The sequence below is a fragment of the Diplotaxodon limnothrissa genome, linkage group LG23 (genome assembly GCF_057381915.1).
Source record: "Diplotaxodon limnothrissa isolate DT_005_m linkage group LG23, D_limnothrissa_male_GT1.1, whole genome shotgun sequence".
In the NCBI taxonomy this organism is placed as follows: Eukaryota; Metazoa; Chordata; class Actinopteri; order Cichliformes; family Cichlidae; genus Diplotaxodon; species Diplotaxodon limnothrissa.
In genome coordinates, this window is record NC_140617.1 from 53,763 (window position 1) to 80,838 (window position 27,076).

The 27,076-nt window shown below is 43.1% G+C and overlaps 2 protein-coding genes across 2 annotated transcripts; both read right to left on the reverse strand.

Annotated features, from left to right (window-relative positions):
- Window positions 1-7,838: 7,838 nt before the first annotated feature.
- On the reverse strand, window positions 7,839-14,319 carry LOC146607115 (chloride channel CLIC-like protein 1). The gene is made up of 11 exons (XM_085347733.1): window positions 14,205-14,319; window positions 13,941-14,113; window positions 13,725-13,832; window positions 12,774-12,884; window positions 12,412-12,633; window positions 12,147-12,287; window positions 11,943-12,042; window positions 11,546-11,643; window positions 10,869-11,015; window positions 10,171-10,731; window positions 7,839-8,345 (listed from the first exon to the last, which is right to left on the reverse strand). Exons 2-11 carry the CDS (start codon window positions 14,070-14,072, stop codon window positions 8,250-8,252), a joined length of 1,716 nt encoding a protein of 571 aa, XP_085203859.1. The 5' UTR covers window positions 14,073-14,113; window positions 14,205-14,319; the 3' UTR covers window positions 7,839-8,249.
- A 928-nt stretch (window positions 14,320-15,247) lies between these two features.
- Window positions 15,248-25,888, reverse strand: ftsj3 (FtsJ RNA 2'-O-methyltransferase 3). The gene is made up of 21 exons (XM_085347654.1): window positions 25,733-25,888; window positions 25,491-25,596; window positions 24,732-24,778; window positions 24,543-24,622; window positions 24,304-24,403; window positions 23,880-24,074; window positions 23,638-23,753; window positions 23,345-23,449; window positions 23,120-23,220; window positions 21,495-21,581; window positions 21,258-21,407; window positions 20,935-21,070; window positions 20,612-20,805; window positions 19,050-19,170; window positions 18,840-18,921; window positions 18,554-18,704; window positions 18,289-18,386; window positions 17,585-17,687; window positions 15,774-15,957; window positions 15,598-15,692; window positions 15,248-15,506 (listed from the first exon to the last, which is right to left on the reverse strand). Exons 1-21 carry the CDS (start codon window positions 25,797-25,799, stop codon window positions 15,248-15,250), a joined length of 2,577 nt encoding a protein of 858 aa, XP_085203780.1. The 5' UTR covers window positions 25,800-25,888.
- Window positions 25,889-27,076: the final 1,188 nt, after the last annotated feature.

The window sequence follows — 27,076 nt, forward strand, 5'->3', positions numbered from 1 at the left end:
GACTTTACTTAAGAGAAGTCACTGATTACATTAATGTTAGCTGAGCACATGGGATGATCCATGTCTGAGGCAAATTAGGGAAATAATTGTAGTTTACTGATTTGAGAAAACCTGCACATGACACTTGTCTTGCCCGTGCTGAATGCTTATTACTCTTATGATATAATTGTTTATAAGTGTGAAGTTTGATTTTATTTCCAGATCTTGTTTTCCAGGCCATGATGGTGTGTATGCAGGCTCCTGGTGGAGCCAGTTTTTAGGACAGGGATCCAGGTTTGGTGAGTTGACGCATGAGAGTGTCCATGCGTCAAGAGGTGGGGTCCAGAATTAACATTAAACAATGTTTTCTATTATTGTTGCAGTGATTTGTGTGATTAGCCGTTTATTTACAGGTATTAAACCTATGCAAGTGGTGCATCCATGTTCAGATGAGGCTTTGATGGCCTATAAGTGAAGTTCACTGAACTAAAGAATGTTGTTTGATGATTTTTGACATGCTCTCCAAATAGAAGTTTTCCCTCCTAGCAAGGAAATACAGGTGCAGCAGTAATCTCCTGAGAAATCTTAAGAGGCCCAGTGAGAAGCAAGAACCATTCCAGGCATAGCTGACAGCCCAGGCAGTGGTTGGGGTCAAAGGTCAAGCTGGTTGGGGCCCATCATGAGATCAGACTTTGGAGCCACAGCAAGGACCATGAAACTGCGTTGGAATGAGAGCTGTGCCACGGGGGGTTTCCAGAGGCCAACAGAGGAGATTGTGGACAACGGACGGGCACCTGAAGGATGAGGGGAGCGTGCCAAGCTCCATCGACAACGCAGAGGGAGTCTAAGGATGACATCATGATTCTGTGAAAAGCACAGGAACCAGAAGCTATGGTGGTGATAACAGCAGTTTCCTATGAGGTCTGCAGCTTTGGAAATAGCTGAGACCCATGTTGACAAACAACAAAACTAACTGGTATGTTTGAATGTTTATTCTATATACATTTGGACTCTGGTCCTATGGACAGTGATGGAAACAACTGGAAGAGGCATTAATGGCGCCCTGCAGAGCTTAAACCACTCTGCAGAGAGACATGTGATGTGCACACCCGGAGGAAGCACCACCAAGCTGAGATGTTTTTGAAAATGTTACTTTCTTATTTCAACTATTACATTAACAATTTCTTTGTTTGCTCGTAGGATGCAGTTTGCCATTGGATGAGATCAATGAGGAATGGGATAACTGCTGATACATTTGTTAAACTGTGTACTTTTTCAGTAATTTAGGGTGATTTGACATATGCTGAGTATAAAAATGTTTGCATTGAAACTGTCAGACATGAAGTATTCATAACTGGGAACTTTCCAAGCATAAAGGTCAAAAAGGGGGGAAATGTTAGATTTGTATTGTTGATTGTCATTTATGCTTAGAAATATTTACTCATATATGCTTAGAAGTGTATAATCGATTGTAGATTGAAAGAATGTCTCATCCTAGGAGGTCTGTAACAGCTCTGTGTAGCATGAAGGGGGAGTGCGTTCACTCCCTCTACAGAGTGTTCTGGCGTAGATCACACCTCCTAGGAGAGGTCGTATCTTCTCTTGCTGATATATGGTATAGCAAACACACGTATATCTGTTTAAGTATAAGAGCCCTTTGTTCAGATAGATCTGCTAGACGCCTGGCACCAGCTAGCACCAGAGTCTTCACAGGGTCACACCTTGACCTCACACACACACACACACACACACATACACAGTATTCTTTGTTCACATGTATACCTATGTAGACGTCATATGTTAATGAACCTATGCATATTCATGTAACCTCAATAAAAGAACAGTGGTACGGGAGAACGGACGAGAGCAACTGGGGTCAAGCGAAGGAACGGCGCCTGTCCGGTTCTCTCCCGTGCACGAGAAACATGAAGAACTTTGCCTACTTGTGTCTTGCTTTGCAGTGTAATTATATTGTCCTCAACGTTCCAGCAGATAGGTTCAAGCTACAAACCTATCAGAGGTTACTACTAAAAGTAATATGTTAGTCTTAAATATATACAGTGCACTCACTATATTTTTTTATATATGTATATATATATATATATATATATATATATATATATATATATATATAAAAAAAAACACCCAGCACGCCCCTGCGGGCGGTTTATCCTTCAAGCTCGGGTCCTCTACCAGATGCCTGGGAGCTTGAGGGTCCTGCGCAGTATCTTAGCTGTTCCCAGGACTGCGCTCTTCTGGACAGAGATCTCCGATGTTGTTCCCGGGATCTGCTGGCGCCACTCGCCTAGCTTGGGAGTCACCGCACCTAGTGCTCCGATTACCACGGGGACCACTGTTACCATCACCCTCCACATCCTCTCGAGCTCTTCTCTGAGTCCTTGGTATTTCTCCAGCTTCTCGTGTTCTTTCTTCCTGATATTGCTGTCATTCGGAACCGCTAGATCGATCACTACGGCCGTCTTCTTCTGTTTGTCTGCCACTACTATGTCCGGTTGGTTAGCCACCACCATTTTGTCCGTCTGTATCCAGAAGTCCCACAGGATCTTAGCTCGGTCATTCTCCACCACCCTTGGGGGCATCTCCCATTTTGACCTCGGGACTTCCAGGTTATACTTGGCACTAGGGATGGGTATCGTTTAGGTTTTATCCGATACCGGTGCCAAATCGGTACTTTTGAAACGGTGCCGGTGCTCAAACGGTGCTCAAACCGGTGCTTAAAGAATGGAGAACACAAAATTGGTCCAAAAACCTCTCATGCTCAGCTGTTTTTTGTAAAAAGATAACAATGTTAGCCTTTTCTGCAGCTATGGGGCATATATGGTATCACTCTTGGCTGGAAGCAGTGCTTAAACAATGGAAAAAACACAAACTTTGTCCAAAAACCTCTCATGTTTAACTGTTTTCCACTTTTTCTTTGGTCATTTTAGCCTTTTTGGCCAGGGTGAAGGGAGTATCTGCCATCAAACAAGAAGACAGCCGCATGTAGCTATGATGATGTTTGCTAGTTCACCTTACATGCATTCATGTAATAACGTGGTTAGCCTACTCAATGTAAATTACACACGAACAACATTTAGCTACTCACGCAGAGAAGAACGGCTGCTGCTGCCATCATCATCCGTCATCATTTCTGCTACACTGGCAGGGCTAGGGGCCAGGACTCTCCTCTTCGTGTTTTTGGGGGATGTTGCATAACAGGCAACCCACCCGCAGTAGATGCGCTCGGTGTGAGGTCTCGCAGCAAGCTATCAAATACGGCGCATTTCTGGGCTTTTAAAAAAAACGCCTGGTGTGATAGACCCCAGCCTCTATGGATCTTCTACAGCTTGATGTCATCCATGTACAGGAAGTGGCTGACAACTGCTCCGTTCCGTAGTCGGTATCCGTAGCCAGTCTTGTTAATGATCTCACTGAGGGGGTTCAGGCCTATGCAGAACAGCAGTGGGGACAGAGCATCTCCTTGGTAGATCCCGCACTTGATGGTGACTTGTGCTATGGGCTTGGAGTTGGCCTCTAGTGTTGTACGCCACATCCCCATTGAGTTCCTGATGAAGGCTCTTAGGGTCCTGTTGATCTTGTACAATTCTAAGCATTCCAGTATCCAGCTGTGGGGCATTGAGTCATAGGCCTTCTTGTAATCAATCCAGGCAGTGCACAGGTTGGTCAGTCTGGTCTTGCAGTCTTCAGCCAGTAGGCGTGATGGTGCTGTCCAACTCTTCATACTGGAGACCCTTTCTTGGATATCTGCCACTGTGATGGTTACTGGACCCTGTTCAGGGAGGTCGCTATGGTCTGCCCTCAGATCCACTAGCCACTGAGCATTGCCGTTATGGGTTGCGTCCTTCTCCCATATGCTCTTCCAGTATTGCTCCGTCTCCAGCCTTGGTGGTGCTGTTCTCTTATTGTTCCCTTGCCACTGAGAGTACACCTTTGCTGGTTCTGTGGAGAACAGCTGGTTTATTCTCCTGCCTTCTATCTCTTTGGTGTACCTCCTCAAGCGTCCTGACTCCTCCTTGCCATAGCATTTAGGTTGTACCTTGTCAATCTCTAGCTGTGATAGCAGTCCCTTCTTTCGAATGTTGGAACACTGAGCTACTAGTTGTTTCGCCGTCATTGTGGATGTTGGGTATCGAAGAATCCATAGGTCCCCTCATCCTATTCATGTAGCCTCTTCCGCCAGGGTTACTTGCGTAGTAGCATTCCAACAACGCCTTGTTTTCGTCTCTTGCCCACCGATGCCTTCTTGTTCAAAATCAAACCAAATCAAATCAAATCACTTTTATTGTCACATCACATGTGCAGGTACATTGGTACAGCACATGTGAGTGAAATTCTTGTGTGCGAGCTTCACAAGCAGCAGAGTTGTGCAAAATACAATAATGTAAACAAGCAAAATACAAGAATGGCTACATCTTCCAGTAGCCCAGTTGTCGTCAGGGTGCCCTGGTTCCTCAACACCTGACGCGGACCTTGTTGATCCGGGCGACGTCCGAGCCGGCATGTCTGCGGTAGGCTCGCTTAGCATAGGGGGTCTAGCCTTAGGACACTTACTGGATACAGACGCCCCAGGCAGGAATCGAACTTGCGTGTAGTCTAACCACTACGCTATCCAGCTCTCTCTCTCTCTCTCTCTCTCTCTCTCTATATATATATATATATATATATATATATATATATATATATATATATATAAGGAAGGACAGGCCCCTGCACGGTATGTACCACCGGCAGATAGAGGAGGTGGCTGATATCCAGAAATCCTACCAGTGGCTGGACAAAGCTGGACTGAAAGACAGCACAGAGGCACTAATCATGGCAGCACAAGAACAAGCTCTGAGTACAAGATCCATAGAGGCTGGGGTCTATCACACCAGGCAAGACCCCAGGTGCAGGCTGTGGAAAGATGCCCCGGAGACAATCCAGCACATAACAGCAGGGTGCAAGTTGCTAGCAGGCAAGGCATACATGGAACGCCATAACCAAGTGGCCGGCATAGTGTACAGGAACATTGTGCGGAGTATAACCTGGAAGTCCCGAGGTCAAAATGGGAGATGCCCCCAAGGGTGGTGGAGAATGACCGAGCTAAGATCCTGTGGGACTTCCGGATACAGACGGACAAAATGGTGGTGGCTAACCAACCGGACATAGTGGTGGTAGACAAACAGAAGAAGACGGCCGTAGTGATCGATCTAGCGGTTCCGAATGACAGCAACATCAGGAAGAAGGAACACGAGAAGCTGGAGAAATACCAAGGGCTCAGAGAAGAGCTCGAGAGGATGTGGAGGGTGAAGGTAACGGTGGTCCCCGTGGTAATCGGAGCACTAGGTGCGGTGACTCCCAAGCTAGGCGAGTGGCTCCAGCAGATCCCGGGAATAACATCGGAGATCTCTGTCCAGAAGAGCGCAGTCCTGGGAACAGCTAAGATACTGCGCAGGACCCTCAAGCTCCCAGGCCTCTGGTAGAGGACCCGAGCTTGAAGGATAAACCGCCCGCAGGGGCGTGCTGGGTGTATAAAAACTCAGTCAATTACTATACATTCACTACGGCAGCTCAAGACTTTATTTATAGCCCTCTAATAAACATAAATGGCGTCTTAAACACACATTCAACGATGTTTGCAGCAGTACTTGTAAAACCAACTGTGGTTTAAACAGTTCACTGCTTACTAATTTGCATTTTCACACACCATCTAAAAATAGCAGCAGACAGTCAGTGCATTACTGACTCGACAACTCTTATTTTATATTACAAAGACGTCTTATATTTACAACCACTGTCAGATCTGTCAGCTTTAGCGCCTAAACAATTTCGACAAATTTAAGTTAACGGTCCATCCGATAAAGTCCAACTTTCTAGTGATCAATTAACCAGTATCTGTCCAACAGTTTCTGGCCTCATCTCTAAAAGCCCTAACTCAATTTAAAAGCGTCAACCAACCCAAACTTTGCCTGAAGCTCTATTTTTGGCATTTCACAGCCAAGGCTTACCCCAAAGTTTTAAGTTAAAGTTACACGCCCGAAGTCCAACTTCTGCTGGCCAAAAAAGCGCAGACTACCGTTCCAAACGGTAAGGAGACTCTAACTCCTAGTTATTCTGGAGTGCCCCAAGCTCCACAGTGACCAACTGACTATCCCTCTTCGAGGACAATGCCTAAGTGTCCTTGGCATTGGCAAGCGTTACCTCTGAGCACTACGCTTCCTATCAGTCCAACTGACGTTCTTGAATAATTTATAATACTTTGGAACAACAGTAAAACACCCAAAAAAGTGAAAGACTGAAGCAGGTCCAACCTTATAACCAATAGAGGCTCCAACCCCAAACAATAACCAAATTCCCTAATATACTAAAAGCAGTCCAACTGCTTTCCACGGTCCAACCGTATTAAATCCTTTAGCGGTCCAACCGCATTCAATCATTTAAATCCTCAGTACTCTCATGAGATTTTCATCAAAATCAAACCAGACATTCACCAGTAATTTCAGTGAGTAGACTTTAATTTGTAATGTCCAATTTGGCACACTTTGGAAATAATTCAACAGGTAGTGCCTTACCTTTGGATAAGCCGGCTTATGCCCACTCACTTCGAGCACTGGCACTCATGTCTGCCCGTCCGACCACCTCAGACCACTGAATTTCTCCATCTACACCTTCTAATTCTCTCCCTCCTCAACCACCGGACGAAGCCCCCAAATGTTAAGGTTCAAATATTGAGGAAGGAGAGTACAAACAACCAGGTCCAGAAGAGCTTGGTCAGACAATTGATTTTAATGAAATACACGCGTGGGAAGACCAGCTCCGTTTGCAGACAGGGCTGATCTCCAACTTAATCAAAGCATAAACAGATATTTTATACCATCAGGGCTTGAATTTAATGACGCCCCCTCAACGTCAGATTCATTTCATACATAGGTCAGATCAAAACCACAATGACTTTTAACACAGTTTAAAAAGAACATTGTCTTCATCTTCATGGCAGGTACTTCCTGTCACTGCCGGATGCTCGCTTATCATCTTGACACATCAGCAGCAGTTCTGCAACAAACTGCTCTTTTGCAACCCCGAGCAAAACATGATTAAACTTTCACCTATAAATGATTCTCTCTGAGTGTGTGTGTGCTAACCACAATTGTACCCTATTTCACCTCGCCGACTAGCTCCTGACCTCTCACCAGACAGAGACAGAAGCCACTCTCATATATGTAATAACCGAATTGAAACTATGTATATGTTGAATAAATGTTTTAATCAGGAACCTCTACTAAAAGCTTAATCAAAGAATATAAAAGTATAGAAGACAATTTGAATAACCTAGTTATTCACATAGCCTCGTCCAAACAGCTCCTCAGAATAACCTGCACTTAGACTCTGCTTTCGGTTTCACTTCTGTAAAAGGCACACTCTGCAAACCTGCAATTACCTGTCAGCCTGCAACTTAAGTCTTTCTGAAAGACACACACACTGTTTAAACATCTGAATGCAATATCAATACTGTAGATTATATTATTAATGCAATGGTAATGATGATGATTATTAACAATAGCAGCAAAATAATTTCCCTGATCTCCACAGCTACAAAAATATCCGTTCGGAAAGACGGAGTGCGCACGACCATACCCAGCTGATGGCACTCCCGCCCCGCCGCATCATCGGGTTAAACCAGCACCGCCGACAGAACGAGTGAGAGCGCAGCTGGCACAAAACACGGATCGCTGGATGGCCAGTTATTCATCAATAATATTTAGCAAAACCAAAATGTGTGGTAGCATTTCTTCAAAAGAATAAACATAAAAATATCGTAAAGCCCAGTAACAAACAACATTAGTAATAGTGTATTTATTTCCACATATTCAGAACTTTTTATTCCTTAAAAGTCCCCAACAGTTCCAAAAATGTGGCCTCAGTCAGGCTCTAGTTAAAAATTCAAAACATCTTTTTTAATTTGCAGCACCGACTTATTATACAGCTCGTCAAATATAGTTCCAATTTTAACAACGATTTGAAAGACACCAAAAAGCACACAGGAACACCAAACTGAGTAAACAACACTGTTCCAGCCTGGTGCTGCATGATTTCCCAAACGTTTTGCCAGCGGGAAATCAGAATTCACCAGGAAAACACAATTATCCCGAGCAGTTGTTCCTCATGGATAGCCACATACGGGTGACCGCACAGCAGCAAACAACCACACTGCGTGGTGGTAATCCCGTCATCCTGTTAATTCACTTTAACACCATCTGTAAATCTGTCAGTCAGATGTATTCATTATTTCCACCAGTCTCCTGGACGGGAGCTTTAAAATTTACAGAGCGTCGCAGTGAGGAGTCTTCAAGTGAGGCTTCTGGGCGCTGCAGAGAAACAGAACAGAAATGCATTACAAATTAATTACATATTAAAAAGTACCTTTTAGCAGCAAATAATACACTCATAAACCAAAGTTTAAAATTTAGCCATTAAGAGATTTTCAACTACATAAAGATAATAATAATCACAAAACGTTAAACACATTTGGAGTTCAAAGTTATCATTTTAGTTACCACAGCGGGTAGCTCCATGCTTAATTTGATACAGCTGTTTACCCATCAGCATCAAATGTGTCTCCTCCTTGGATCAAACCAGGGAACTTGCAAATGTGTAAACTATACTATGAAGCCACTAATTATTTGCTGCAAAACGTCCTCAAATGAAAATAACAAAACAATGTAATGAAGATACAGTCGCTGACATGCACTTTATTGCTGCGTATACTGAGAGAGCTCCATCAAGCTCACCAGGATTGAAATCCACTGTTGTTGAACAAACGTCAGTGGTGTGGTAGCAACAGAAATCTAACATATACAAGGCAGAAAAAAAAGCAGTAATGATAACGCATTACTGGCTCTACATTAACAAAACTAAGACAAACTCAGCAGGTATAAAAAATAAAAAAAAAGAAAAGAACAAAAGACAAAAATGCAGGAAAAATGAAATGTTAATGTCATTAAATACTTTGTTACCAATTTATGTTGCATGTGAATATTCACCTTCCCGTCCATGAGTGCATTAAAAAAATAAGAACAACATTAGTCTCTGTTAAAAACCACTGCTGTGTGTCTAATTTGGTTGGATGAATATTAGGGCTGCCACGATTAGTCGACTAGTCACGATTACGTCGACTATCAAAATCGTTGACGACTAATTTAATAGTCGACGCGTTGTTTGAAGCTTTGTAAGATCCCAAAAGACGCAGGAATAAGTAGTAGGATTTAAGAGTGTAATAACGGACTGAAACAGAAGATGGCAGCACTGCAAGTACAAGGATGCCAGCTGCCGTTAAACCCCGAAGAAGAAGAAACTGTGTCCCAGAATTCATAGCGCGGCCCAGCTCAGTTTCCAACAATGGCGGCAGCTACTTAGTTTTAATATTACTCTTATTATTCTTTCTGGGTCACAAAATAAACGTTTACCATATTTTCAGGCGAGAATGTAGCTGTGTAAACCTCAAATATCTGCTCAGTTTATCAAGACACCACATATTTTCAAAAGCGCTCCGACGTTTTCGGAGACATCTGTTACCCACTAGCTCGATAGCTAGCCGGGGGCAAGGCTAACTAGAGCCGTGAGAACACCAGACTCCCGGCAAATCGTTTTCAAACCCACCGCCGTCTTTTGCTACTCAGGTTAAACATGATATATGAGTCACTTTGATAACTTAAAAATGTTATTGTTTGGCTTTTTTCAGTATTTTATTTGTTCCTGAGTAAATCGGTTTGGCTGAGATTAAAGTTATAGTTTTTACACAGCTGAGTAAAGTCAAGCAGACAGCTGATTATCAGAAGTGTGAGATGCTCGAGAATATACTGCGGTGAGTTTATTAAACTCCACCGAAACAATCTACAAATTTCATTAAAATTTAATAAACTATCATCTTCTCTTTCTTTTTAGTTAGCACATACCTGAAACACTTAAAGCTGTAAGCTAATGATATATATGAGCAGATGCATGCTGGTGCAATAAGCTGCAGGTTTTACGTCCAATGGATGATGATCTGATTAGTTGACTAATCGCAAAAATAATCGGTGACTAGTCGACTATCAAAATAATCGTTTGTGGCAGCCCTAATGAATATAAACAAAAATCTAAAAAAAAAAAAAAAAAAAAAAAAAAAAAGGGGGGGGGGGGGGGGGGGCTCACCTCATTGACAGGCTGCACGTCTGGGAGCTCAGGTCTGAGCAGTGCAACATCTCTGTCTGGTTGATCTTGAGAAAGGTTCTCATTCCCTTTTGAAGTTTTATTCTTCGACTCAGACGAATCTGACCGAGCAGCTTTTGGCTCCGATTTGGCTTTGTTTTCACCAACGCTGTTATCCTTTGCTGCTGGTGGCCGTTCTTCTGCTCCCCGCTGGTTTTCTGAATCTGGCTCAACAGACGGATTCTGGTCTGCCTCAGGAACTTCCTTGGCCCGCTCAGCGTCCGGCTCATCCTCAGCAGTTCCTAGAGTCTCAACCCACTGCCTGTTGGGTCTCCTCTGATGCAAGTCATTCCTGTTTAATCTGGCTTCATCAGCTCTGTACCTTAGGGCATGTTGCTGTTGAGGTGCATCCCCTCCTGCAAAATGATTGCGGTCCTCAATCCTGAGGCGAGGTTGAGCTTGCGGTTGTTCCAGCTCTGGTGGTGGTGGATCCCTTCGAGGGCGGCGTAAAGGTGCCATGATGCCATGCTGGAAGGCTGCTTGCACACTTCCATACATGAACACCTGTAGAAGAGTCAAACATATATTTATTTATACAAAGCAAAGACATACAATGTATTGCTTTATTAATGCAAATAATGCTGTGTATACAACGCAAGCTCCATAATGTGAATTAATGTGAAAAAGGGGACAATTTGTACCACAACGGCGATCACGATAGTGAGCAGGACTGGGATCTGCAGGGTAACTGGTAGATCTTTGAGGAGCGCTCGAAGAAATTCACTGATTCCCTGTCCGAAGTGCTTCAGTGGCTCTGTGATGAAGGTCGTAATGGTAACAGAGATTGCCTAAAAAGGGAAGGATGTCTAGGTCATAACAAAGTCCAAGCGCATACCAAGGAACACAGTTTGGCATGGTAAAAATATATAGCAGTTAGAACAAGGTAGACTGGTTGCTGGGTAAAATCGGTGTAAAGAAGGTGCTGTACCAAAATCCTCCTGGTGACAACTTTGGTTTTTGCCACAGTGGCTGTTTTTTTTCACGTTTTGTCTGCAACAACTTGCCAACTAATAGCCAAGCAGTTGCACAACTTGAAAAAGTGTGACACAAACTGGACATGGAAGCAAAAGTTGTGCTTCAGTGCTGCAGCCAAGATGTTTCGAAATGCAATTTCAAAATTTGTACTTTTTACTTCACAACTGGAGGTTGTCGTATGGTCGTGGGCAGTGTGTGACTGGCAACTTGCTCGCTCACTTCTACGCTGTCAACATATTTGTCACATGTCCAAAATGGCAGCCAAATTAAAACCATGTGTTTAGTGGTGATGTGTCCGCAAAACCTCAATAACCCTTAACAGACATTCCAAAGAGTGGCCTACCTTGGTTGGAGGTACCAACAGGATGGGATTAACCATGAGAACTTCATAGTATCTCTTACAAGGGTCATCTTGAAGAGTCCAGGTGCTTCTAAACCACTCTGCAGGATACCAAATACAGGTCCAAGCTTAGGCAGACGTTATGAGCCAAATACGCTTAATATATGCAAAACAGCAATGCTGGAGTCTAAAACTGTTAAAGCAGCTGAGACTTCAGAGTTTGCACAATGACTCCACAAGGACTTAAATTCCTCTCCATCTCATGGCTGTGCAGTGAAACATATTTCAAAATGATATTTAATACGCTCTAAAAAGGAATGTTTTTCTCAGCCAGTTAATATTTTAGATGCACGAGGTTTTCACAGAATGCCGTGACTGTTCGTGCTTGGTGATCGCATACCTTTCAAACTGTCACTCCAGTCAATTTTCTTCACCCCAGTGCATTTTGCATTAAAGCCTTCCATCTTCACTATATTATTTTGATGCTCAGCAAAGGCAATCTGAACAAAATATACATATTTATTAAAAACATTGTATTTTACAATCAAAGCACTGAAATACAGCTAAACTGAAACCACTGAAAGCTGCAGGAGCTCCTATTTACCTTGTACAGGTAGAACCAGTTCCAGATAATACTAACGAAGAAGCAGACGGCAAACAGTCGTCGGAACTGCACAAACCAGGAGATCGTTGTCCACAGTTCGGTGCTGATAATGGCTACTATAATCAGGACAAATGACCCGATCTGGAGGAGAGAGCAGAGTACAGTTTGAGTGGTTACAGAAAATAGAAACCATTAAAGCACAGTAGAAGCATTAAGAAGAGTCAGAATAGAAGGAAGCCAGAGGTAAAAGCTACTAAAAACTTACTTTTAATACTGTGTCCAGCTCCACCCCAAAGGTGTCTTCAAATCGCCACTTCCAGGCCTCATAATCATGCGGTTTAAGGTCCACGAGTATCTGACTGATGGCGTTGTCCAGAGCACCTGTTCTCCACCTGTCTTCACCCTCCAGAAGTGTCTGGATCTCTGTCATGGCTTGTTTGGACAGTTTGACTTTGGCATCAAAAAAGACATCTGTGGAGTCACTGGGCTGGGGAGAAATTAGAGCAAGTGTCTTAAAATTGCAATATTTATGACACTTGGCCAATTATTGAACCAGAGAAAAATTATGGCACAATATGTTCAACTAAAATCTCATAATTCACCATAAAACATGAGATGACCACCTACCACACCCACTCTTTGTATTTCCTTCAACAGTCTGCTCAGAAATCGCTTGAACACTGGACTGCATGTTGGCTGTTGTGAGATGAGCTTGATCGTCTTCTTTTGATCTTCATTCTGAATGAAGGAAGGTGGTGTAACGATATGAAGGATATCTTCTTGGCACACTTCGCCATAATTTAAACATCTCAGCCTACCCGAGTCTTGTTGCTGACCCACTGATGGCTGTTCTAGAAGTAGTAACAAAACTCAAATCATGTATAATTGGTTTCTTGTACATTCAGTGATGATCTCAAGCCAATAGAGCACCTTTGGGATGTGGTGGAACTGAAATGTTTGCAGAACCTTGTTGAACATAAGACCGCTCTGAATGCAAAAGAGGCTCCAACACAGGACTAACAAGGTGTACCTAAGAAAACATGCACAGCGAGTGCACATGTATACATAAAATGTGATTGAATGTGATAGGCTAACTTTGTGATGACACCATAGTAACAGCCTGACTTTTACTATGGTAATTTCCTGATACTCTTGATGGTCCAGTATCTGTAAGTCTGACTCTAGTTAATAGAAAGTGAGAGGCTTAGAGTGCGGCTAGTCCTATCCCTGATCCTCAGATCATACTTTACTTTCTTTTTAGAGGCTACATTTCAAAAGTCCCTTAGAAAAAACTTTCCAGACTCCTTAAACCTTCCACACAATTCTGTTTAAAAAGGTACATGAAATTGTTTTCTAAGCTTGAACGCAGAGCTTGACTCAGGAGTGTAAAACGTGTCAACAATTGTGCTAACAATGAGAAGAAAGTAATAAGCCTGGAGCCTAAATACTGTTAGACAAATTGGAAATTGTTTTTCAGTTCTACACCTTCAATTAACTCATTCAATTTGAATGGGGGAAAACTTATATTTTGAAAATATGAATATGCATTGTGCCTGATTTATTATTCAAAACACCAACCTGTTTCTGTAAATCCTCCACTTGCTCTTTGCAGGACGTCAGCTCGGTCTGGCTAGAGTCCTGATTGTACTCTCTTCTTTTAGTGCCCACGTTGTCATAGCTTGCTGGCTGCGATGCAAATACACACTCTTAATGAAAGAGCTGGACAACACAACGTCTTCACAGTGATCAGAACCGTGACAAATGTAGCTGGGTCAGAGTAAACAATCTCCCAACCTCAGTAGGCTTCCTCATCGTTTTGGTGCTAGCATCGTAGTTGAGCATATCGTAAGGGTCGAGCCACTCGTTGTCCTCCTGCTGGCCCACGGCAGTGAGCGACAGGCTCCACAACAAAGCAATAAAGAACATCCTGGCCGGGAGAAGACAGGCTCCTAACCAGAGTTAGATCCCTGACAGTGAAAGCAAGCACAGGTGTGCACAACTTTAGCTAGCAACGTTAGCTAAGTTTAAAGCTAATTTTTAAAGCAACTTTAGACTCACTGAATAAAACGTGACGTTTAAGGTAACATGACAGGTTGAGGCGTGGGTCACATATTAAAACTAAACCGTCTATACTGAACAAAACAACTAACAGACCTTTCCGCAAAAGGAACCGCTTTACTGTACAACCGCGTGACGCAATTTAAGTTTGAAGGCTCATGGGTAATGTAGTTTTGGGAAGAAAAAAAAACAGTCCATTTTGGTAAAGCCGTAGTATTGATATTAAAAATCAGCTCAACCACACATGCAACTTCATAAGTAAACATACAGGAGCATTTTTTACAATTACACAAACTGAAATACAGATAAAGTATCAGATACTAGAAATCCTAATAAGTGCTTGAGCAGATTTGCTTTCTTACACTTGCATTGATGCACACAATTTGGTAATAGAAATTTTAAAAATGTAGTTTATTTATTTAGGTCACAGCAGCGTTAGTGTTTCTCCAGCATGACCGAGGACACTGAGCAGATGTTTCTGTGCAGGTCAGACTTCAGGAAGTACTCGCGCCTTTTTGAAATAGAAAAGACGTCATTCATCAGGTTGAGTTCGCTTCCTGCTTGGCCTGTGCAGTCTAAGACAGATGTTTTTGCACTTTTATAGCTGTGGCTGCATTAGACAAAGGATGAAATGTTTTTTTTGTAAAATGCTTGAACAACCAATCTGAACAAAAACTTTATTGCAAAGATTGGTATTTACACGAGACAAACATTTATCAATAAACTTTTACTGCATTTTACAGTTAAGCTGTTCAGTGAATCCTCTTCCTTCCAGGGGGTTCAAGGCAAATCAGCTACATCTTCGCAGAGACGTATACATAAAACCTGGATGTCATATCTCCCAGACATGTCTGAGGTCTCCAGGGCTTTAAGAAATCCAGCAAAGGTTCCAAAACAGAGACTCATGTTTATTTTGTCTGTGATACAGGAGCCAAAACTGAACCATCGTAGTTCACCAAGCTCCACAAATGCTCAGTTATAACACGAGTCCAGGGAGTTGAATAATAATAATAATAACGACAAGCAGAAACTCAAATGCATTTTCATTTTCGCCCTTTACCACTCTTCACCCCTCCTTTGCCACCCTTAGCCTGTCGTCCCTTTCCGCGCTTTCCTTTGCCTCCTTTAGCACGTTGTTCTTTTCTCTGCATTCCCCGCAAATCTTTCTTCATGCGCCCGTCCACCACCTTGAAGACTCCTTTGACACCAGGAGGCCGTCTCACCTTCTTCCCAGCGCCCTTTTTGCTCACAACGTATGTTACTTCTCTCTTTTCTTTCCCCAAGCCGGCTTTCTTGTATATACTGAAAGAAACACAAACAGTATTGAAATTTTCTCCTGGGTAAAACAGCCAGTTAGTTTTGTCTTCACAGCCCCACAGATGTGACAACATACCTCTTCAGCTGAGCCATCTTCTCCCTCTCAGAGATGTCCACTGTGTTGACAACCGCTTCTGCTTTCTTCTTGGCCTGCTCCATTTTTTTCAACGTCTTGAAAAGAAACAGCGGAATTAATACATTCAGAAATACACCGATTACTTCGAAAAGCTCCTCGGGCTACAAGTGTTTTACCCTTCTCTTCTTCCTGGCCTTGGCCTCAGCAACTCGTTTGATTGGCCGAGCATTGATCTCCTTCCATTTTTGTTTGTATTCCTCCACCATCTCCTTGGTGACCGGCACCGGCCTCTTCCGGTGTTTCCGTTCATCATCGAGGAACCACTCCGGTACTTCCCACGGTTCGTCAGAGGTGGCGAACCTGAAACGGCATACACAAGGTGTTATTCGCGATCTTCACTTATTCCAGCAGGTTTAAGCCTTATTTGTCGAAAACAAATGTTAACCCGAGTATACGCATCGTTAGATGCAATCAGCAATCTGAAAGGCAGATTCTTTTCCATTAGTACCTATTGGGATTGACTCAGCAAAGTTTTAGGTCATAGTACCTGGTACCACTGCTCGACTGGGGTTCCAAGCAATCCGAGCAGGTACTAAAATGTGACGCCGTCAGAGTGCGTGCCACCGATTAGCTGGTCAGTGGCGTCACTCGATGAGTCGCAAGAGCGTCTCCTTCCAAAAAATCAAAACTGCCCTTTTTGAAACCCGAAATGGCTACAACCCCCCCCCAAAAAAAAAAAAAAAAAAACAACGCCATGGTCCCAGAGTCTGCCGAAAAGCCACAGATGGAGCACCAGGTATTAGGGCTGTGCCATTTGACCAAAATCTCCATATAACAATTTCTCATCCCGACAACAATATAAATCACAAAACGGTGCATTTTCTGTAAATTCTGTGAAACTCGGGCAACTCGACCTGCGTGAAGTGTGGGCATCGTGCACCTGGAGTCGAGTGTTTTAACCGATACATAAAACTACATTTTTTTAGACATAAGTTGTAACGGCCGCCATTTTCTTCTTGAGTATTTATTACATGGCGTGCTGCAGGGAAAAGCCATGTTCTAACGTTTGAGCCTAAGGTTTATTTTGACCACCTGACGGCTCTTTTCTTCTCATCCATAAACCCTCTCCACACTCCTTCACGTGATTCTTGCGTAGGTGGTAGAAGAGAAAAACAAGATACTGCCGTATACGGGTTTTTTGTGACACCACGAAACAAACGATAGCGCGTAACATGAAGCGACAGATATTTTCCTGTCAACATCCGACATATTTCATCATATAGAACAGCCCTCCCAGGTGCATCAACACTTTGACATCCACCTTTGTTATAGCGTTCGTGTTGTATACTAATAAGGTCACAGAACGCGCAGCAGCATTAATAATAATAATAATAATACATTTTATTTGAAAGCGCCTTTCAAAACACTCAAGGTCACTGTACATAGTAGAATAAAAGCAACAAAAGCAAGAAGTTTACAGAATCATAAAAGCACAAGACATAAACAAATAAAATAGCAGAGTGGAGAGGTTATGTGGGATAAGCTACTTTGTGCAAGTGGGTTTTGAGTTTGGACTTAAAGAGAGAGAAGGAAGAGATGTTTCTTAAATCAGGAGGTCGGGAATTCCAGAGTCGTGGAGCAGAGCAGCTGAAAGCCCTGCTCCCCATGGTGGCAAGACGGGGGGGAAGGGACGGAGAGTGAAAGGGAAGAAGAAGATCTGAGACAACGAGATGGGGCGATGATCTTGACCAGGTCAGAGAGATATGGAGGAGAGAGATGATGAATAGCCTTAAATGTGTACAAGAGTATTTTGAAATTGATGCGATATTTGACCGGGAGCCAATGAAGCTGCTGCAGGACAGGAGTGATGTGGTGGACAGAAGGGGTCCTGGAGATGATACGGGCAGCAGAGTTCATCGCTATGATGACAACCACGGACATTTGCTAGTTCTGGATTGTAATGGAAAAAGATCCAAAGCACACACACCTGTGGAAGGAGCTGTCCACCAGGTCCCTTGCCCTCTTCTTAGATGTAGCGATCTGAGTGCCGAGTGCCAGGCCTTCTGGACTCAGGATTCTAGCTTTCTTACCTAAAGAAACAGTCAGTCATCCAGAGTTACACACACACAGGCTAAAAACAGAATATAAGCTCTAAAGCATGAGATAGGACATATAGACATATCAAATATTGCTGAGATGCAATGGTGCATGTTATTTAACTTAAGAGCACTTTTATTGGAAACCATGCGGGTTATTCAAATGAGTTTTCAACCCAGCTGTGGCAGCAGCAGTGCAATACTTCAGGTTACAAAAGAGTTGAGAGGTGCAACACCAAAATGGATGGGTGCCAGCACGCAGCACCGTGCAACAGGGGGCGCTCACCAAGCATGAAAACTGACTGACTCTTCCTGAAGATGGCAGACTAAAGGTTCACCACTGAGTGCAAAGATGCACTGAGGAAGAGTTTCAGCACTCGAAAACTGACAAGCAAACAATTTAGAAGATCGGAGAATTATGTGCTGCCTGGCAAAAGCATAGTTTCTTTGTAGGGCTTCAAACGTAGGGTATAAGATGAGCTCTGTCAATTGTTCTGGAGCCCAAATGTGCATAAATAAAGAAATGTCTATATGCGACATTTAGATGATGACGAGAAGTGTTTGGGGATGCTGACGACCTCACTGTCATACTCACTGGTACTTTCGACAGGAACAACCTGGAAGTCGTCGTCATCATCGACCTCTCCTGATACTCCACCAGCCCCCCGGGCCTGCTTCATTCTGGTAATCTCCCTAAAAGGAAACCGGTGAACATGTTACCTGTATATTAGCATTAATGTTAAGAACAGTTTTAAGAAATTGGAAATATTGCAGATTTCTTTTCAGTTACGCAATCAAACTAAGCTTATTAATTATGTAACACACTGGACTAAAGAGAGCCACACTTAATGTGCTTTTACGTTTCATCATTGCTGCTGTCATCCGAGTCACTGTCACTCTCCTCTGCAGCTTCCAGTGATGGTCCTGCCTTTTCCTCCTCTGGCAGAGCAGCTTCTTGCTGCTCCTCCTCCTCCTTTATGTCTTCCTCAGCTTTCCTCTTTTTGCCTTTTCCTAGAAGTAAGAATACATACAAGGATAGCTACTAGCCCCTCACAAACACAATTTCATTTAAAGCTGTGAAAAATAACATGTATGTGAACGTGTGAGTGTGAAGACATGAACACGAGGAGGAGAAACACTTCACACCTGACTGTTTAGTCCGGAGCCACTCGGTCTGTTTGAGCTCGCTCTCTGCGTCTCCTTCGAGGCCAATCTCAGAGAAGATGCCCTACGGGTACACAAAGCACGGTGAAAGATCAGAAATCAAGTAGGAAGCAGGTGCCACATCACACAGCGAACAGGTGCAGCAGAAGAATACCTGAGCTTTAGATGTTGTGTTACGAGTCAAACACATACCTTGCTGAACCACAGGTCGGCCTGACGCTCCATCTTCTCATCTTTTCCCTCTAGCTCCACCACCAAGCCACCATCCTGCTCTTCATCCTCCTCCTCCTCCTCTTGGTTGGTAAACTTTACTCTGAAAACCACAGAAATGAATCGTGAACTTTGAGGTCTTCTAGAAAGGTTGGGCTTTCTTTCTGGTAAAATAAATAAATAAACAGACTTGAGCTTCCAGGGAAAAACAGTAAGCATCAAACTTGTGGAATGACAATAACAATTCTAGTAAATCAGTCTAGTTTGAGACCAACTCTGCTAAAAATAAATTTGTACTCACTGAACATGTATACTAGGGGTGGGTTTTAATAATCGATTCATCGATTAAAAGTGATTCTGGCTTGGATAACGTGATATCGATTCATTAAAATCCTGAATCGATTTTTTATATAAATGTATTTTGCCCAAAATTCCAGAATCTCAGGTGAAACGTCACAAATTTTGACAACCACCAAACATTTAAAACAGTAAATGAGAGCAGGAACACGGCTTCTGCACAAAGACGTAAACACAAAGCGTGGAGCCGCCAAAACATCAGAATCAGTGAGATGTCGCCTTTCTCACCGACGACACGGTCGGGGCTGAAAGCCGACAGCTCGCTGATTCTGATGTTTCGGCGGATCTGCGCTTTGTGTTTACGTCCTTTTTGCGCTGATTCTAAAGCTGTTAGTTTTATCTCTCTCCAAACAATATTGACTGAACCAGCAGCAAAAGAAGATCCAAACTAAGCTTCACATAAAGATCGTCATGAATTCACTGACTTTTGCTGTTTTGCTTCCACCAGGATAAAATCACACTTCATGCACAGCTCTCTCTCTCTCTCTTTTTCTCAGTGTACTTCAAGAACAGTTTCCCGTCTATCCCCGAAATCTGTTTTCTGCATTATTCGCTTGCTTGTTACGCACAAGTCTACCGTTGTTCGCAGGCTGTCGGCCGATGTTTTTTTCCTTTTACTTACTTCCGAAAAGAAAACCTAATTTCTGCCGTTCAACAGGCTTCTGAACAAATTTAAACTTTTTAAAATTATACAAAATGCAAAACGCCGTGTCTGTAATAAAACCGCTGTAACTTCAGAGGTAATGTTCATGTGTTGATTAATGGTTTTCTTTCGTTTCTGATGTACTGCAGAATATTTTTATAAAATCCAGGCCAGGAAAATCACCTTCATGTTTTTCTGTTTTATCTTCAGCTACTTTGACACAAAGGCCTCTGCTGTGATGCTCACACCTTTGATAAAGTCTGGAAAGCGTCAGCTTCCTTTAGATACAAAAATATGTAAATGTACTGATCTGAATTATAATATTTCTGACTGTCAAAATTTCCCAGATTTAAATCGAATTGAATCGAATCGATTCAGGACCTTGTGAATCGGAATAGAATCGATTCTAGAAATCAGTGACGATACCCAGCCCTAATGTATACATGCTATTCAGTGCTTAACACCTTTCTAAAGAGAACTCCTACAGAGCCAGGCACCACATCACCAGTACCTCAGAGTGCTTTTGCTCTGAATGGCCTCTTACTTCTTTTTTGGCGCTTTCTTTTCCAGCTCCTTTTGTCGCCGTTCCACCTCTTCCAGATCCTCGTCATCCAAATCAGATGCCAGTGACATTTTATCTGCATCATCGCCATCTTCATCGGAGAGGTGAAAATCATCGTCTTCATCTACCAGAGTGTCCGCTGCCTTCATGTCCCCCTTTGATATGTCAACAAGCACCTGAGGGACCGAGAAATTAACATGAAGCCGCTTCTCAGTGATAAAGCTCGTGGGACTTGAACTCTGTGGGAATCAGCGGTATTCTGATCTTGAGTTTGGTGCTTTAGGGAAGCAGCGTGTGACGTTTACCTTTTTCTTCTTGATGGAGACGAGAGAGAACAAGGACGAGTCCTCAGTGGAGGCGATGGACACACCCGGTAGATCCATCTTCAGCTCCACTCTCTCTCTCTGCTTCCGCTGCTCCTTCAGCAGTTTCCTCTTCTTCCTGCCAAATCAGCAAGAGACAGTTTCTTGGTTTGCCCCTACAACTGCATCCGTGGCAAAAGCTAAGAGAGGTGAAACTAAAAGTAAAGTGTTGCTTCTCTTTAAGGCAAGATGCACCTATCAAGACAAAGTAGGAAAGATGAGGAATTAATGTCACCGAAAACACAAAAAACTAAAGCGGTTCATACCGTTTGAGCTCAGCCACCTCCTCAGCTTTCAGCTCTGCCAGCTTTTTCACCATTTCTTCCTCCTCGTTGTCCTCACCCTCCTCCTCTTCATCCTCCTTCTTCTTTCCTGCTTCTTCCTCTGAATTGCTCCCTTCTTCATCTGAGCTTAAGCTAAAAACAATGTAGAGATGATTTATGTGTGACACACTTTAACAAAGATTTAATATTTAAATTGCTTTTTCTTTTCTTTTTTTAAACCTGATCTCCTGGTCGAGCTGCTTAGCCTCGTCTTTCAGTTTCTTAGCTAGGTATCTCCTCAGCTTGGACCTCCAGTTCAGCAGCAGGCTGCAAACGTGAGAAAAGACATGCAAACACGGCCCGTGTTAACAACACTTCATGCTATCTGGGACTCAGCTCATCTATGTGTCAGTGGATCTCCAACTTCCTAACTGGCAGACCACAGGCAGTAAGGATGGGCGGACATGTCTCAGCCTCCACCACTCTCAGCACTGGAGCCCCCCAGGGGTGTGTTCTGAGCCCCCTGCTGTACTCTTTGTACACATATGACTGTGTGGCCACTACCAGCTCCACCACCATCATCAAGTTTGCTGACGACACCGTCGTGGTGGGCCTGACCTCTGATAACAACGAGACGGCCTACCTGAAGGAGATTAGGAATCTGGAGAACTGGTGCCAGAGGAACAACCTCCTTCTAAACGTCAGTAAGACAAAGGAGCTGATAGTGGACTTCAGCACTAAGCAGGAGAGGAACTACCAGACCCCCGTCATCAACGAGTGCCCAGTGGAGAGAGTGGACAGCTTCAAATACCTCGGAGTTCACATCACGCAGGACCTGTCATGGTCCTGTCACATCAACACTGTGGTGAAAAAGGCCCGACAGCGTCTCTACCACCTCAGACGCTTGAGAGACTTCCAACTGCCCTCCAAGGTGCTCAGGAACTTTTACTCGTGCACCATAGAGAGCATCCTGACGGGAAACATCTTAACCTGGTTCGGGAACAGCACCATGCAGGACAGACGAGCTCTACAGAGGGTTGTGCGGTCAGCTGAGCGCACCATCCGCTCCGAGCTCCCTGACCTGCACTCAATCTACAGCAGGCGGTGCTGGACCAAGGCCAGGAAGATGGTGAAGGACCTCAGCCATCCCAACAACAGACTGTTCTCTCTGTTGAGGTCAGGAAAGCGATTCCGCTCCCTGAAGACCAACACAGAGAGACTGAGGAGGAGCTTCTTCCCGCAGGCGATACGGTCTCTCAATCACACCACCACACAGTACTGACCCACACATACAGTTCTTACACACACACTGGACTTTCTGGACTTTGTTTTTGCACAACACTGGTCACTATATTCTTCATTTCCGGTTAATACTTGTACAGCTGCTGTTATTGTGTATATATTTATTTAGATTTCTTCATACATTCTTATATAGTTCTATATTGTGTATTTTGTTGTACAGTTATTTTATTTTCAACTTTAATTTATATATTTTATCTTATTCTCCCAGTTAAATTTACCCTTCATTCTAATTTGTGTTGTACAGTTATTTCATTTTTAACCTTAATTTATATTTTATTCCTTCCTAGTTAAATTTACCCATTTTAATTTTTCATATTTATTTCCTATCTTATTCATAGCCTTTTCCTTTTTTGTTTTCTTTAGGTCACGAGCAGTTGTCCAAGCATTTCACTACATATCGTACTGTGTATGACTGTGTACGTGACAAATAAAATTTGAATTTGAATTTGAAATTTGCTACAACACGTTCGCACACCATCTGATGTATGTGATGTGCAAGCACAGTAAAGTAGCAGCAGCTTACTAAAGCACAAACGTGGCGAGTGAGAGATGGAAAAGCTCACCGGAGTTCTTTGCGGCCCAGGACTTTGATGTCACGACAACACTCCTTTATTTCATTGCTGGTTGCTGAGTGAAACTCCAGATCAGGATTGTTGAAGGTGATCTGAATGAGACAGAGCAAGAAAAGCACGAGTTTTCTTCTTAGTTCTTATTCTTAACAGGACTGTCTCAAAGCCCCCCCCCAACACACACACACACACACACACACACAAACAAAAAAAGCTCACCTCACTGGCTTTTCCCAGAAAGTCGACTGGGTTCTCGGCTTTCAGAAAATCGGTCACCATGAAACTGTGGTAGAGCGTCAGATCTCCATCTGTATATCCCTCCGCCTGCAACAGAAGAAGAGCTGCTTCATCACTGATGGTTCATTTCTGGGCTCAAATGTGCCTTAAAGTAAGTCTTAAACCTTGTGACTGATAAATAAAACAAAGTGTTTAAAAGCCAAAAATTTCATAACAGGCAATCACAGCCAGATCTGACATGCTTATCGTGACCAAACACTTGTCAGTATACATGCCTTTGGCTTCTTTACAGGGATCAGCTCCTTCACAGTTTTGGCCTGCACCTCCACCTCTTTGAATGCATACTTGGGGTCAAAGAACTTGCTGTCGATTTTGTCCGGGGCAACAAAACCTGATGATGACGACAATGGGGGAGGTTTAGGTGAGGTTTAGTCAAGAACAAGGTCAAAATTAAGATCATTATTTATTGTCTTCAAAAAGCGAATGAAATAATAAAGGTTGTGCTAATGACACCGACCCTGACAGATGACAAAGATCTCAGCAGACTCATTCCTGGATGCCTGCGGTTTGGTGGCCTGCACCTTCTTGAAGAACTGCTGGAAGATCCAAAGCAGAGGCTGGTAGTCTTTGGAGCGAAACACCTTGGTGACAAAGGTGCCTCCTTTGGTAAGAAACTCACAGGCCAACTTCAGAGCCATGAGAGTCAGGTGAGCTGTGGGTGAAAAAGGGAGGATTTCAAAATTAGATTTAAATACCAAATACTGTGGAAAATGGACATGAACTAGTTTAGGCACAACAGAGACACAAAATCAAAGAGTGGAAAGGATGTATCAAAAAAGAACCCCTTACAATCCTCTTCAACCAAATTAAATCATTTTGGACATATTGTGCGAATGCTGTTTTACTGCAGTCTGATCTCTAGACGTTTTGTCTCGACTCACCTTGGGAAAAGGCATCGTGCTGCCAGTTAGCTCCCACATTTGGGGCTCCATCGTTTAACACAACATCCACTTTCCAAGTCTGAAGCTCCTTTCTGAGAGACTGTACAACGGAAAGAGTGTCTCATCAGTTAAAACCATGTCACAAACATAGCGTTGGCTGTCCACATCTGTACTGTTGAAATATCATCTCTGATTTTATGTTTTTTCAGTGATGTTGTGAACAGCAGCAGCTTTCTCACCTGTCTGCATTTCTCAGTGGTGATGTCTTCTTGAAGTGTCACCACGTTGGGGATGGGTTTAATGGGGACCAAGTCAACACCTGAGAAGAAGAAACCACTCATATGGGGAAGTATTGTCACACGCGTTACAGCTGCTTTAGAAGCATAACAGAAACAGAGCCACTTATCATTGGAGAAATTTGCACTCACCGATTATCAGACTTGAAACAGGCATAAACTTAGACGCTACCTGCAACCTGGAAAAGGAGATTTTGAATTCAACTTTGATTATTTTGCATAGTACAAATCACTCATTTATCCGTTTTCGCTTCCGTCATGACGTATTGTACCGTAATGTCATTTCTGTAAGGCTCGTGCATTTTATCTTGTAATCACAGCAAAAGAAAGTCTGTGATTATAGTGAACCAGAGTCATGCTCACCAGAGAGGAGGTCGAGGTTGGTCACACACGGTCCTAAGTTAATGCAACTTTACACAAACTGCAACTGTACAATCACCAGTCAGCTCCTCTTCCCTGACTTTCACCCCCTACTTTCTCCCCTCTCCCCCATACTGTCATTATATTAATGCTGCTATCCTGTATATATCGTACTTACTATTGTTTGAGTACTTGCGATTATTTTATTGTACTTTTTATATTTTACATTTATATTTATTATTTATCTTGCACCAAGGGAGTGGCACTCCAATTTCGTTGTACTCTGTACAATGACAATAAAGGCTATTCTATTCTAACACTTCTGTCAACGTGGTCGCTGTTTTCTCTTCTCTCTGTCCCTGACTCAGCTGCCACTTGTTATAACAAAGACCTTTGGTGATCGTTCAAATGTGACAGAAGCGAATGACCAAAGACTGCAAAGTGGTCAACTGGCCAGCTTCCCCCCCGAGGGGTTATTTCTTTTCCTTTTGTTACCACACACGACGGCATGTCTGGTGACGGGATGCTTACCACCCTCCAGGTGCAGCGCACAGATCCACCAGAGCTCGGGCTTTCTGCAGAAACTGGAACTTACGGTTAAGCTGGATCAGTTTGAAGGAGGAACGAGAGCGATAACCTAAAAATTACACAAAAGAGGAGATTTAAAAGATTGCCAGCAGTCTGCAACCCACACTTTATATCGATCGGAGCTTTAGCCTGCTAATGCTAATATCACGACAGTCTCGAGCTCGTGTTGTTTTCCGGTACTCTACCTGTTTCTTTGGCCAGGTGGTAGAATTTATCTTTCCGGGTCTTTCCGACCTTAAGTTTCTTCCCCATATTTGCTGCTTTACTTTTACGCCGGACCTTAACACACAGATATGTCACACACTCAAAACACCCCTCTGCCTATGAAAACAGCACGTGTACACGTGCCGGCGCAGGACTACGACGTCACACTTCTTCTTCTTCTTCGGATTTGTTTGTTAGTTTCGCGCATGTTTCGCCACCTGCTGTTAACAACACATTACTACGATATCTTAAATAAAATGCATTATTATTATTATTATTATTATTATTAATGCCGTTGCTGCTATAAATATATCCAGTTATATGGACAAGATTAGTACTAGACACACAAAAATAGCTCATGTTTATGAATTGCTATTGAGGGAGAAGGACTGTTCTTGTCATGCATACAGGCGATCGTGGCTCAAGAGTTGGGAGTTCGTCTTGCAATCAGAAGGTTGCCGGTTCGAGCCCCGACTCCGACAGTCTCGGTCGGTGTGTCCTTGGGCAAGACACTTCATCTGTTGCCCACTGGTGGTGGTCAAAGGGCGCCAGTGTCCGGCAGCCTCACCTCTGTCAGTGAGCCCCAGGGCAGCTGTGGCTACAATGTAGCTGCCATCACCTGTGGGTGGATGACTGGATGTAGTGTAAAGCACTTTGGGGTCCTTAGGGACTAAGTAAAGTGCTATACACATACAGGCCATTTACCATGGCAGTCTGAGCAACGTAAAATAAGACTGTAATTAATTCATTCAACAACTCTCCATTACCCATTAATTGCTTTCATCTAATGGCATCACTCTTTACAGATCAAAAATTAATTAAGTGAAAATAACACACCATGCTTGGTTTGCTGAAATTACAGAAAACAGGGATCCACAGTATTTACTCTGGCCTATACTGGTGTCCGGCGTGCTTATAGTTTTTCAGTTACAAAGGTGATGATACATTTCTGTCCATCCATCTCTTTAGGAGCTAATCCCAGCTGCTATAGGGCAAGGAGCGGGGTACACCCTGGACAGGTCACCCATCTGTCGCAAAGAGACAGACAACTATTCACACCTACAGGCAATTTAGATTCACCAACCTAACCCCATCAAACTATGATTAATGCTCCATGGGTTAAAAAAAAATTTGGTCAAATAATTCACAACTCCTGCCTACAACAAAGACTGGATCAACAAACAACTGCGGCCATATTGTAATAGTATATGGGGTCTGTTAATAAACATAACATCATTTTTTAAATCTTTATCAATGTTTATTTTGTTATTTTTTATCACAGCCAAATGAATTTAGGGAAAACACTTTAGTGAAGACTACAGCTG

What these genes read in the sequence shown, in the direction of transcription:
- LOC146607115 (XM_085347733.1), bottom strand. Translation starts at nt 14,072, where the DNA reads ATGTTCTTTATTGCTTTGTTGTGGAGCCTGTCGCTCACTGCCGTGGGC. An exon ending in AAATACAAAGAGTGGGTGTG is followed by an intron (nt 12,634 to 12,773) that starts GTAGGTGGTCAT and finishes ATTTCTCCCCAG; the next exon opens with CCCAGTGACTCCACAGATGT. An exon ending in ACTGGTTCTACCTGTACAAG is followed by an intron (nt 12,043 to 12,146) that starts GTAAATAGGAGC and finishes TATTTTGTTCAG; the next exon opens with ATTGCCTTTGCTGAGCATCA.
- ftsj3 (XM_085347654.1), bottom strand. Translation starts at nt 25,799, where the DNA reads ATGGGGAAGAAACTTAAGGTCGGAAAGACCCGGAAAGATAAATTCTAC. An exon ending in TGTTTCAAGTCTGATAATCG is followed by an intron (nt 24,623 to 24,731) that starts GTGAGTGCAAAT and finishes TCTTCTTCTCAG; the next exon opens with GTGTTGACTTGGTCCCCATT. An exon ending in AAGAAAGCGCCAAAAAAGAA is followed by an intron (nt 19,171 to 20,611) that starts GTAAGAGGCCAT and finishes TGTGGTTTTCAG; the next exon opens with AGTAAAGTTTACCAACCAAG.